Raw genomic sequence first — 10,439 nt, 5'->3', positions numbered from 1 at the left:
ACTTTACAGACATTTTTTTTTAAATCGGCTGTCTCTGTACGGTTAAATTAATTCATTTAATTGTGTATGCGGTGTTAAAATGAAACCTTTAAAACCCGAGAAATTTCTGAGGCATTTCAGCATCAAAAAAAAGAGGCAAACAGTAAAGTGTAGGTTTCTATGCATATATATTTCCATATGCACACACACATACATAGATATATTTATTATCTGCTTACAAAAGCACTGACAATACAATTTGTATTTGAAATTTCTTACAATGAGTCAATGTTCTCGATGTAGTTACACATGTCCAATATTTCAAATGTCTTCACACACAAATAAAAGTGCATTAAATTGTATACAAACCAGTATGCTAAGGGTTAAGATAATAAATGTAATTTATAGTAAATGCCTTATTAAGAGCATGTAGGACTATTGTTGTACAGCTTAAAACAAAATAAAGCAACAGATGTAAGACGCGTTTGCACATTCATAACAATAAATATGATCATGTTTTCTCATATTTCAAACGAAGTGTATCAGACTAAGTGTGGCCGTGCTATTTCTGTGTGCATATGGTGTCGTTTGTGTTCTATTTAAGACTCTGGTTTTTTTACTCCTTCCTCTGAGACAGAGCACAATGTTCTGATAAAAAGTGTTTGAACATCATCTAGTGGTTGATCGTATGCACTGATTCAGTATCAGTAGACACTTTTGGTCTGATTTAATATTTCAAACAGGAAAGGAATAACAAAAAGGAATTGTTAAATTTACTAAGTGGTGCAACAAGTTTCTTGTAACAAAAAAAAGAATAAAAATTTGAAAAAAGGTGAAAATATTTTGAAAAAAAGAGAATTTTGAAGAAAGCTCAAAAATGGTGACCATTGACTTCCACCGTATTTATTTTTACTATGAAAGAGAGTGAACAGTCAGACAGTAATGGAACAAGTGAAGGAGGAGTGGGCTAAATGATGACGGTCGGAATATATTGTGTTGGGTGAACTATGCCTTTAGTTAATATTAAAACAATTATTTGTCTCATTTGCATATTTGTATCAAATCTATTATCCAGATATATGATGAAAATTTTGGTAAAATACAATTAGTGAAGCATTCATTAAATTCTTACTTTACACTGACCGAAAATCATCCACCCGCACAGTTGAGTAGATAATAATAGACTCAGTATTTGTCTCATTGGTTTTAGGCCTTTTGGCAAATGTCTCATTTATGTTTACTGTTTTAAAGAGTGTTTATTCATTTTAACCTTGTTTTAAAACAATACCTATCTAAATGGTGATTTTTAGATGCGGAAAATCCACCAGTAAAACTAAAGATTTACAATAGATTTGTAAAAAAAACAATAGATTTCTTTACCCATCTCCCACCATGCAAGAACATACACACTTTAAAACACACATCTTTATTTGTTGTCATTCTTCCTTGCTTTATCAATATATCGTAGTGTATACTGTTTAATAATCAATATAAATTATCAGGCGCCACTGTGAAAGAATGTTTATGCATTTTGTGTGCTGGAAATTTCAGAAGATCTGGAGAACATTGAGCTTCTCCTCTCAGATAACTGGTGAGTGAAAGATGCGCATTGCTTAAAGCACATTGGAAACTGATCATTCAAGACTTTGATGACTGCTCCTCTAAACTTCTCTCCAGCAAATGCATAGATGATTGGGTTAAGGCAACAGTGGCTCAAGGCGATGGTTTCCACCCACTGCATGGCAAGACTCAAACCATTATGCCACTCGCAAGTTAACATGTACTCCATTCTGTGCAGGAACATAAGAAACATGACGATGTTGTATGGAGTCCAGAAGAGAAAATAAACCGTTACCACAGCAAGGATCAGTCTGACCACTTTGTGCTTTTTTTGCGACTTCATGCTGAGCAGAGTTGGGATAATCCGGGAATAACAAAAGATCATGATAATCAGAGGGAAAACCAAGCTTAGAAGGTTCATCTTAAGATAAGTAAATGGCATCCAGGATGAATCTTTAGGAAAATCAGATCTGCAGGATATTTTGCTGTTTGTCTCATTTTTATCTTTGGCAAAAATGATGTTAGGTAGGGACACCAACAGGCTGAGCATCCATACCAACGAGGCCAGAGCCAAACCCATTTTTGTAGAGCGATTTCTGGAGAACACACTGTGGGCATGGACGATGATGGCATAGCGATTCAGTGTCATGAGAACCATGAAGAAGATGCTGGCGTAGAGACCGATCATGAAGAGACCTGTTATGGTGTGACACATAAATCTGCCAAAAATCCACTCATCCATGGCATTGTGAGCCCAAAATGGCAGTGACACAAGGAAGAGTAGGTCAGCTAGGGCTAGGTTGAAGAGGCACACGTCTGTCATGTTGGATTTGTGGCGGTATCTGACAAGGACCCACACCACCAGACCATTTCCAATGAAGCCAATGATGAACACTATGCTGTACAGGGTGGGAAGGAACACCTCACTGAATGCCTTTGTTTGGCCATTGTTGCATGGTTGCTCAAAGTCACCTTCTTCATTATAGTAATCGCTGTAGTCAGTTTTTGTAGCTTGAAAATCACAGAAAGTTACATGTTAGGTCATATAGCAAATTTGTAATGTCATATATTTATATATATATATAATCTGAACAATGGCTCAAAATGTCTTTAGATTTGAAGGATTAGTAATTTATAGTTTAATTTGTGTTCTCATGACCTCTACTGGTCAGCATTTATATTTTTGTGGGTTGTAAACTGAGATGAACAGATGCTTAGATTAACCATATAAAGTTTAGTTCATTTTAAATGAAATTATAATATACAGTATTATGGGAAAAAACACCACAGTTTTGTATAATTCTATAATCATTTACTCATAATTATTTCAATTTCAACAAATGCTGTAACAAAAATCACAACAAAACAAAACAAAACAAAACACAATGCCCTCAATATTAATAGAACTTACAATCACCTACCAGCCACAGTACTTGGCTCCTCTGTCATGTCTCTAGGTGATGGCAGCTGAATGTTTAAAACTGATGTGATCCTGTGTGTAAAATGTCCAGCTTCACAGCTGGAGGTGTTATTTCCTGAACCTCCCAGTGGCTGAACTTCTTCTTACGCTTAAAAAAAAGTATGTCACTTTTTTATTTGCAAGTTTTCACACTCGTATGTTTTTATGTTTATTTCATAAATGAAATCAAGTCTTTTATTCACAGAAGCAACAATAAAAAAGCAAGGCCAAAATACAAAGAGGAAACAGGGAAAATGGTTAACTTAACACCAGTATTAAAGAATTTGCTATTGCTACAAAGATTAGTTAAAAATAGTTAAAACATTCTCATAAGTTCGAGCTTTCATTTCTATAAGCTTGAACTGATTACTAATATAGAATTATTCTTTCATTCCTGCTTGCATCTGAGCTTTTAAATGCGGAAGTGACATTTATTTATTTTTATTTACTTCACTTTACAGACATTTTTTTTTTAAATCGGCTGTCTCTGTACGGTTAAATTAATTCATTTAATTGTGTATGTGGTGTTAAAATGAAACCTTTAAAACCCGAGAAATTTCTGAGGCATTTCAGCATCAAAGAAAAGAGACAAACAGTAAGATTTAAGTTTCCATGCATATATATTTCCATATGCACACACATACATAGATATATTTATTATCTGCTTACAAAAGCACTGACAATACAATTTGTATTTGAAATTTCTTACAATGAGTCAATGTTCTCGATGTAGTTACACATGTCCAATATATAGTCTTCACACACAAATAAAAGTGCATTAAATTGTATAAAAACCAGCATGCTTAGGGTTAAGATAATAAATGTAATTTATAGTAAATGCCTAATTAAGAGCATGTAGGATTATTGTTGTACAACTTAAAACAAAATAAATCAACAGATGTAAGACGCTTTTGCACATTCATGACAATAAATATGATCATGTTTGCTCATGTTTCAAACGAAGTGTCAGACTAAGTGTGGCCGTGCTATTTCTGTTGTGTGCATATGGTTTCATTTGTGTTCTATTTACGACTCTGTTTTTTTCTCCTTCCTCTGAGACAGAGCACAATGTTCTGATAAAAAGTGTTTGAACATCATCTAGTGGTTGATCGTATGCATTGATTCAGTATCAGTAGACACTTTTGGTCTGATTTAATATTTCAAACAGGAAAGGAATAACAAAAAGGAATAGTTCAATTTACTAAGTGGTGCAACAAGTTTCTTGTAACAAAAAAAATTGAAAAAATAAAAAAAAAATGTAAAATATTTTGAAAAAAAAGGGAAGAATTTTGAAGAATGCTCAAAAATGGTGACCATTGACTTCCACGGTATTTGTTTTTACTATGAAAGTGAGTGAACAGTCAGACAGTAATGGAACAAGTGAAGGGTGAGTGGGCTAAATGATGACGGTCGGAATATATTGTGTTGGATGAACTATGCCTTTAGTTAATATTAAAACAATTATTTGTCTCATTTGCATATTTGTATCAAATCTATTATCCAGTACTGAAAAAAGTGTTGCATGCAGAACTGTTGCAAACAATTTATTTGTGTTGAATATAAACAAACAATTTAAGTTTAATAATGTTCAACTTTATTTGTTTGTTTAAATTCAACACAAATAGTTTACAACCACCTTACGTAAAAAAATTGAGTAAATCCAACGAGTCATCTCTGAATAATTTTTTTCAGTGTATGAGCAATATACAAGCACAGCATTAAATTCAGCATTTTCATACAACCTTATATAATCAAAATTGCCACAAAAACAAACAAAGACTACATTAAAGATGAAGTAAATATACATTCATTGCTAATAATGACTCGAGGTTCTCTCAAAAAGATTTTTGCTGCTGCTTCTCCAAACAACTTATTTAAAAAGAGCTGAAACAACAAAATTCGGAAGTTTTTTAGAGAAAACATAATTGTTTTACATTCAATCCACTTGAAAAAACAGTCTTTAATGCACCTTATTAATGATTGAGCTCTATTTGCTAAAACTTATGAATATATTTAAAAAATATATATTGTTTTTGTTGAGAGGGCAAAAAAGTAATCAACTTAAAAGGATAGTTCACCCAATGAAAATTCTGTTTTAATTTACTTACCATTTATTTGTTTCAAACCCTTATGAGTGTCTATCTTCGGTTGAACACAAAATAGGATCTTTTGAAAAATATTACAGACCCTGGAACCATTGATTTCCATAGTATTTCTTGATGCTCTTCAGTGTTTGGACTTTCAGCAATGAAAATAACCCACATTAAACTAAACTAAACTTCAACTCTGATAACTGGACATACAGTTTCACTTTACTAGAACTTCTATGTTAAGCTGCTTTGACACAATCTACATTGTAAAAGCGCTTAAGAAATAGAGATTAATTTAGTTATTTGTGTTGTCTACTATGGAAGCTTGTCGATGTTTACATGTTGTCATCTTTCAGTGAAAGAAGAATCTCAAGGTTTGAAACTAGTAAAGGGTGAGTAAATAATGTCAGAAGTTTCATTTTTGAGTGAACTACCCCTTAAAAAATTCCCCTTTCAAAATTTGCAACATGCCCTCTCACCCTCACCCCCACCCCCAAGAGGTGAACGTATTTGCTTATGCTCACCTTTTTTACATATTTATGTTTATAGTATATGTTTTATTTACTTCTTTACAGTTTATACAGTATATATACATGCAATACTTATACAGTATATTATACAGTTTATACAATTTGTTTACTTGTTCCTCCAATCGACTAAATTAATTAAATTACTATATTTTTAATATACTGTACTTTAAACCTTCCTTGGTATTCAGTGTGAACAGTCAGAATCTCATTATACAGGGAACCCGCTTCCTCACTATCCATATAACATAAAATTATTTAATCTTATCTTTAAAATGTAATGTTTCTCAGAGAGATGCGTTTACTGATCATCTCCACTTGTTTCATAGATAGCACATAAAGATAAACTCATACACAGATGTGGTTTACAGATATGCGTCAGACTACTTCCCCTTTGTAAAAGACAGTCCCCCTCCTCACATGCATATTTTAAGCATTTTATGATGAGATTTTAAGAAAGTGTTTAAAGAAAAACTAATTCAAATAATTTTATTATTATTTTTGATGTCACGTAACAGTGATTGCGTTTATTATACTGGCTACATAGCACATAACACAAAGAGAATTGATTTTAATAATAAAATATATAGTCTTTTAATAAAAGCCACCAAGCAATGCACATTTTAAAACCAAAACTTCAAATATAAACAATGTATTTCTTCAAGAAAGATTTCAGAAAGTCACATGAAAAGATAACACAATTGATATCAAACATAACACTAATTTCACCCCTGAACAATAGGCTTGTTTAAAACCGCTTACAAATAAGAATGTATATCAAAACTAATGCTTGTATCATATTTACAACAAAAGCAATATGCATATGTACAGAGAAGAACACTTTTGCAACAACATCAGGTTTAAAATTTTAATACAATCCTGTTATTAACACATCAAAAACAAAAAGAGAACATGCAAGTTTTAAGCTGAACTGAATATGAATTCATGAAAAGGGGAACATTGAAAATGGAATAAAGAGCAAACGTGAGTGGTAAAAATATAGATACTTAAAATGAAAATAACTCCGTGAAAGAATATGTTTATGCAATTTGTGTGCTGGACATTTCAGAAGCTCTGGAAAAGGCTGAGCTTCTCCTCTCAGATAACTGTTGAGAGAAAGATGCGCATTGCTTGAAGCACATTGGAAACTGATCTTTTAAGACTTTAAGGACTGCTCTTCTGAACTTCTCTCCAGCAAATGCATATATGATTGGGTTGAGGCAACAATGGCTCAAGGCGATGGTTTCCACCCACTGCATGGCAAGACTCAAACCATTATGCCACTCGCAAGTTAACATGTAGCCACGTCTCTGCAGGAACAAAAGAAACATGACGATGTTGTATGGAGTCCAGAAGAGAAAATAAACCGCTACCACAGCAAGGATCAGTCTGACCACTTTGTGCCTTTTTTGTGATTTTATGCTGAGCAGAGTTGGGATAATCCGGGAATAACAAAAGATCATGATAATCAGAGGGAAAATCAAGCTCAGAAGGTTCATGTTAATGTAGGTGAAGGACATCCAGGATGTATTATCAGGAAAATCAAGTTGGCAGGATTTTCTCTTGTTTAAATCCATTTGCTCATTGGTAAAAATGATGTTAGGTAGCGCTGCAAACAGGCTGATTATCCATACCAACGAGGCCAGAGCCAAACCCATTTTTGTAGAGCGATGTCTGGAGAACACACTGTGGGCATGGACGATGATGGCATAGCGATCCAGTGTCATGAGAACCATGAAGAAGATGCTGGCATAGAGACCAATCATGAAGAGACCTGTTATGGTGTGACACATAAACTTGCCAAAAATCCACTCATCCATGGCATTGTGAGCCCAGAACGGAAGTGACACAAGGAAGATTAGGTCAGCTAGGGCTAGGTTGAAGAGGCACACGTCTGTCATGTTGGATTTTTGACGATGTCTAATGAGGACCCAGACGACCAGACCATTTCCAATGAAGCCAATGATGAACACTATGCTGTACAGGGTGGGAAGGAAAACCTCACTGAAAGCCTTTGCGTTGCCATTGTTGCATAGGGGTGCTACATGTTCAGTTTCGTTATAATTGTAGTAATCATCATAACCTGTACACAAAGAACACAATTTTAGGTCATTAAACATAATATAGACATACTTGTAATATGTTATGTTTATAATCTATCCTGAAATATTAACACTGGTTATCAACATTTCTTCAGGTTTATAAGACATTTAAAAAAAAAACTACTTAAATTTTACATTGTGTTTTTTGACATCTACTGGTTGCGAATGATCTTTGCATGTTGTAAATTGATGCTACCTGTCTCTAAATGTTTACATATAATAATAATAATAATAATAATAATAATAATAATAATAATAATAAGCAACTTATTTTTATGTTTAAATGTGTTGCAATTTTTAGGTTTTCACAAATAATAATTTTTATATTAATTCTGACAAAAAAACACACAAAATACCAAATTATAAGAAAGAATAACTTTTAAATGTAGCATTATTACACTGAATAAACAGTTTATTCACTTACTTTTTTGTGTCTCCGACATGTCTCTTGGTTATAACAGCTCAATCTGTGAAATTCCTGTGACACTCATAAGGCTTAACGCAGGAAGTACAGTATTATTTCCTGAACCTCCCAGGGGCGGTACTTCTTTACACAAATAAAAATAAGAAAAATAAAGTCAACAAGTGACATATGAAGAGGTCATTTGCAAAAACAAATAACTATGTAAAAACAAAATACATTTGCAGAGATCATGATTACTTTTTTTGCACAATAGGCAACTACACATTTAATGCACAATAAAACCATGATTTAAGAAAATGTAAAAGTTAAATGTTTATATTCAAATGTTTGTATACTTTTATATACACCGCAGACTTCGATACATACCAGTGTTTGTGGTACGCGTTTATTTAAAAAAAAAAAAAAAAAAAAAAAAAAACTTTACTTGTTACAAGCAACTACGGCAATACAATATTAAACATTAAAGGTTAAACGTAACTAAAGTTGCGAGTGAAAGTAAAAGTAATGTTCTGCTATATATTACATAATAAGAAACGCTTAAAACTTACATGGTTTCTGCTGCAAAGATAGACAACTGAAAAGGAGTTGTGAGACCTATTCTAATGTGTCCACCAGGCAGCGCCGTTCCCGCGCTTCTTGAGCCGACGAACTTCCACTCTTCTTTCAATAAGCAGAACTGATACTATGTGAGTTTAAAAACCGTCTAAAATTCCTATAAACACTCGTAAACCTTTGTGAAAAGCCTTAAACTTTTTGTGCGTCTGAAGACAGATGTCCCAACATTTGGCAGTATGGCGTTTGTGAGCTACTTTTTCATATAAAGGCCAAAATAGTTCATTGACCGCATTGTCACTGCTGAGTGTTCAGTTATTTCACAGCCAACAACAGTCAGAAAAAATCCAACAAATAAATGTTTAATTTGGCAAGCACTGGATGTATGAATGAAAACACTGATGACACAACCACTTCTATATCTAAATTTCATTATTTTATTTTACTTTATTTTAATTGTTAACCAAAATAAGGGACTATGAATGATTGAATTATTAATTGTAAATAGTTCTGCCAATTGAGAAAAGTGTCTTTTAAAAGATGTGGATATACAAAAGACAGGGAAAAAAATAAATGGGTAAAAAGATTTGAACCTCGATTGAAAACATTAAATTTTAAGATAACTGGCTTCAAAGGAAATACTTTAGATTTGCATATAAGGAAGTTGTTGTTTTTTAGCAAAATAATAAAATTCATCATGAATTAGAGAACTCTGATAAGACAATATCTAAAAAAAACTAAAACTAACTGAACTTAATGGCTAAAATACATTTTCACTTATTTTGTATATATATATATATATATATATATATATATATATATATATATATATATATATATATATATATATATATATATATATATATATATATWTATATATATATATATATATATATATATATATATATATATATATATATATATATATATATATATATATATATATAATTTTTATTTTTATTTTTTAAATGATGATTATAATATTTGTTAAGGTTGCATTTTTTTATTATTTATAAAATATAATAATGTTGTCTGAAAAAAGTGTCGCATATTAGTGTATTTGTCAGTGTGTTTTTTAGTCCATCATGTATCATTGTTTAATTAAAATATTTTTTTCAGGCAATATTTATTATTTATATTTATAAAAGCTCTAAATTGTCACTTTTCCTAATTCTACAAAAATACATTGTTAAAAAAGCGTAATCTAAAAAATGTGTGCAAATAAATATTGCATCAATTCTACTACCATGTATTTCTGTTACCACTGTACCACTCAAAAAACTCATTATTGTTGCTTGTTCAAACTGCCTGTTTTAAATGAGCTGAAGCAACACAATTCTTGTAATTTCTTTGGCCAATTTATTTGTTTTATGTTCAGTACACTTAAATTTGTAAACCATTAAGTTAACAAGCATTTTGTGTTGGGAAAACATGAAGGAATTGTGTTGGTCCAACTACCTGGTTAGGGGATTTGTAGTTCCCAGCATGCTTTGCGTGGTATTGAATTTTTAAATGTTGACAATAAAAATAATCTTAGGTGTTTAAAGTTAATAGACTTGTTAATGTTTAATCCTCACTTTAGTTGGAGGATTCAATAGAATTTTGTGTAATGCTTTAAGTTTTGAGATTACCACCTTGCAGAAGCACCCATGCTTTGGGTGTTGGCAGCCTAATTAGCAAAAATGCAGTTTGTTGCTTTGCTCAGTGAGCAATAACTGTCCTAAAATGAGTTTTGACATCAGTCTC

The 10,439-nt window shown here is 32.1% G+C and overlaps 4 protein-coding genes across 5 annotated transcripts in view; 1 reads left to right on the top strand and 3 right to left on the bottom strand.

The window, feature by feature from the left end:
• The window catches only part of si:ch211-207g17.3, a 6,372-nt gene extending 5,598 nt beyond the window's left edge, over positions 1-774 (bottom strand). Inside the window, exon 1 of the mRNA XM_001344184.9 lies at positions 1-774. This exon is cut by the window's left edge and continues 489 nt beyond it. The gene's annotated coding sequence lies outside the window, so the exon portion shown is untranslated.
• Positions 1-10,439, top strand: part of LOC141378159 (uncharacterized) — a 416,515-nt gene that overhangs the window by 299,094 nt on the left and 106,982 nt on the right. The gene's annotated exons all lie outside the window — the stretch shown is intronic.
• Positions 150-3,418, bottom strand: LOC100005027 (C-C chemokine receptor type 5-like). Its single transcript, XM_073925830.1, has 3 exons — positions 3,202-3,418; positions 2,961-3,107; positions 150-2,550 (listed from the first exon to the last, which is right to left on the bottom strand). The coding sequence occupies exons 2-3, from the start codon at positions 2,986-2,988 to the stop codon at positions 1,502-1,504; spliced, it is 1,077 nt and encodes a 358-aa protein (XP_073781931.1). The 5' UTR covers positions 2,989-3,107; positions 3,202-3,418; the 3' UTR covers positions 150-1,501.
• Positions 3,609-9,080, bottom strand: ccr2 (chemokine (C-C motif) receptor 2). 2 transcript variants are annotated; one of them, XM_073925831.1, is made up of 3 exons: positions 8,690-9,080; positions 8,142-8,264; positions 3,609-7,698 (listed from the first exon to the last, which is right to left on the bottom strand). In XM_073925831.1, the coding sequence occupies exons 2-3, from the start codon at positions 8,158-8,160 to the stop codon at positions 6,656-6,658; spliced, it is 1,062 nt and encodes a 353-aa protein (XP_073781932.1). In that variant the 5' UTR covers positions 8,161-8,264; positions 8,690-9,080; the 3' UTR covers positions 3,609-6,655. The 2 variants fall into 2 exon arrangements, with proteins under 2 accessions (XP_073781932.1, XP_073781933.1); XM_073925832.1 differs by having other exon boundaries at positions 8,142-8,261; positions 8,690-8,945.

Source organism: Danio rerio, chromosome 16 (assembly GCF_049306965.1).
Source record: "Danio rerio strain Tuebingen ecotype United States chromosome 16, GRCz12tu, whole genome shotgun sequence".
NCBI classification, from domain to species: domain Eukaryota; kingdom Metazoa; phylum Chordata; class Actinopteri; order Cypriniformes; family Danionidae; genus Danio; species Danio rerio.
This window is presented reverse-complemented; position numbering and strand designations above follow the sequence as displayed.

What these genes read in the sequence shown, in the direction of transcription:
- LOC100005027 (XM_073925830.1), bottom strand. Translation starts at nt 2,988, where the DNA reads ATGACAGAGGAGCCAAGTACTGTGGCTG. An exon ending in GGAGCCAAGTACTGTGGCTG is followed by an intron (nt 2,551 to 2,960) that starts GTAGGTGATTGT and finishes GTGATTTTCAAG; the next exon opens with CTACAAAAACTGACTACAGC.